This window comes from Montipora foliosa, chromosome 7 (assembly GCF_036669935.1).
Source record: "Montipora foliosa isolate CH-2021 chromosome 7, ASM3666993v2, whole genome shotgun sequence".
NCBI classification, from domain to species: Eukaryota; Metazoa; Cnidaria; class Anthozoa; order Scleractinia; family Acroporidae; genus Montipora; species Montipora foliosa.
Window position 1 is genome coordinate 29,794,518 of NC_090875.1, and position 2,500 is coordinate 29,797,017.

General features: G+C 41.8%; 1 protein-coding gene across 1 annotated transcript in view; it reads right to left on the bottom strand.

Moving 5' to 3' along the window:
* Nucleotides 1-196: 196 nt before the first annotated feature.
* The window catches only part of LOC138011760 (amine sulfotransferase-like), a 7,772-nt gene continuing 5,468 nt past the window's right edge, over nucleotides 197-2,500 (bottom strand). Inside the window, exons 3-4 of the mRNA XM_068858919.1 lie at nucleotides 2,322-2,416; nucleotides 197-936 (exon numbers count right to left, since the gene is read on the bottom strand). Coding sequence (XP_068715020.1) covers nucleotides 640-936; nucleotides 2,322-2,416 — 392 coding nt within the window. The 3' untranslated portion in view covers nucleotides 197-639. The remainder of the gene's footprint in view (nucleotides 937-2,321; nucleotides 2,417-2,500) is intronic.

Consider the following 2,500-nt stretch of genomic DNA (forward strand, 5'->3'; position numbering starts at 1 on the left):
CGGCGTAAATGAAGCATTACTGCTTATGTAAATAAAAGAAGCTTTATTTTCAAAATAAAATTTTGTGTCTTTGAAGTAACCAAGACTTAATTCTGTATGAAGGTGATTCGAATTTTTAACGCGAAAACAGTAAAAATACCCCATTTTACGAACCTGCTGACGTGTAAACAAGCACGGTGACCCCATTTTTTATTGCATTTTTTTAATGTTCATATCATGAATGTTAATTGTGCCAAGTTTCCATAAAAGTTTGATAGTAGAACAATTTCAAGGGAATTACCTTAAGGCGCCCGCAAACAAGGAAACATTTTTGCGGAAACATTGTTTCCCGAAATGTTTCCTCGGCGCGCAAACGAGGAAACATTTACTGACGAAGCAAAATGTTTCTGAACAAATTCAGAAACATTTTTGCTTCCGCAACAACTGTTTCCTGGGGCCGCAAACGAAGAAACATTTGCTTCCACAACAATGCTTCCGCAACCTTGTTTCTTCGTTTGTGGGCGCCTTTAAACTCTAATCGCCTTTGTATTTACTTCTGTTGCTTGTGCTTCGGTATCTAGTGTAAGGTAGCCTTTAACTGAATTTTAATCGTCGCCCTTAAAAATAGTTATGGCATGTTACCTAATAAATGAAATGCGACTAGTCATTACTATTTCCAGATGAACCAAAATCGAAAATAAGTCCACTGCCTTCCAGCTTAGACACGAGTTTCTCATCAAACGTTTTGCTGAGTTCCTCGCTGAAATGATTCCTCCAGTCGCCGATTTGGCCCTTGCGTAGAAAAGATGGCTGGGAAGCCACATTTTCCACCGTGAAACTGTCGGTATTTTTCATCATTTCGCCAAAGGTACATTGATGGGCTATTCTAGCGATCATGTCTTCTGAAAGAGGCTTCTTGAGAAATTTACTGATCAAACGAACATTGCTAGGGAGGTCCTGGAAAAGAAAGAAACAAATCACTTACGATGGCCGCTGAACAGAGGGCGCATTAGCATGCGCACTGGACTTGGGTACGGGAGGTCGAGGCCAAGGCCAACACTCACATGTCCCAAACAACCTGAGAGAACATCTGGGGCCGGTTACTGAATGGTTAGCGCTAACTAGACTCGTAGCCTAGTTAGCGCTAACCAGTGTTTAAGAGGCATCAAAACCCATAGGTTTCCATGGTATTTAACGCTGGTTAGCGATGATCATAGACCCTTTGCATAAATGGCGCCCAAATTTGAATAACAATACTTTATACATCCTTAGCCTCGTGTTAATGTTTCAAGACAAAAGACTTTTCTCATGAATGTGAGGCTAAGGATGTATCAAGTATTGTTATTCAAATTTGGGCGCCATTTACGCAAAGGGTCTATGCTTCGAGCAACCCGGGTCTGATAAACAATTGAAACTGAACATTTTGAGAATATCTGGAAATGGCGAGACTGTCTCATCTACTCGATTAAGGAAGGTCCAGTTACTTGGCACATGTTTGGAACGTTAAATAACTCCAATCTTTCTCCCTTAGGGTCTGATGACATGGCGAGTTTCAGCCCGGGCTGAAATCTCATCTCGATTACATGGTCTTTTTGCGGATTTTTCAGCCCGTTTGCCCGGGCTGAAAATTCTCGCCCGGGTTCAGAAACCGGGTTAGGATTTTCAGCCCGGGCTGAAACCTTCTCCATGAAACCGTAACTTTCATTTACAGAGGATTTCTTTCTAACCGGGCTGAAATTCACCATGTAATCAGGCCCTAAGGCTTCGTTCAGAGATGCACCTCCATCTTGAAGAATTGTGCTGTGTTAAGGCTGACAAAGAGAGCTATATTATATCAACAGGACAATTGTTACATCTAACAATTATTCAAGTTGGCCACGCCCGAGAAAATGGCTGAAAATGGTCGACGGTTGCAACATTCGGCTAGCGAACCACTACCACTACCACTACCACTACCACTACCACTACCACTACCACTACCACTACCACTACCACTACCACTACCACTACCACTACCACTACCACTACCACTACTACTACTACTACTACTACTACTTCTTCTTCTTCTACTACCAGCACCACCACCACTACTGGTACTACTACTACTACTACTACTACCACCACCACCACCACCACTACTACTACTACTACTACTACTACTACTACTACTACTGCTACTACTACTACCACCATCACCACCACAAACACCACTAAAAGGATCTTAAAGAAATTTTATTGGGTAAAACAAATTGAACGGGGTTTAACTGTTTGATCCTTGTAGCAAGAACAAAGAGTATGGACCAAAACATTAAACTAACTGGAAAGACACTATAAAGAACTACCTTTTTCAAATCTTCGTATTTGAGGAATAGGATATGAGGTTCATTCCTACGCTCCCACCATGGTAACACGTGGTCAGACCACAAGCCAAACGCGCCTATAGAACATAAGCAAGGCAACAGCATAAGAACTACGTAGATCAAATCTTTATGACGGATCAGCGTAATAAATTGGGGAGACT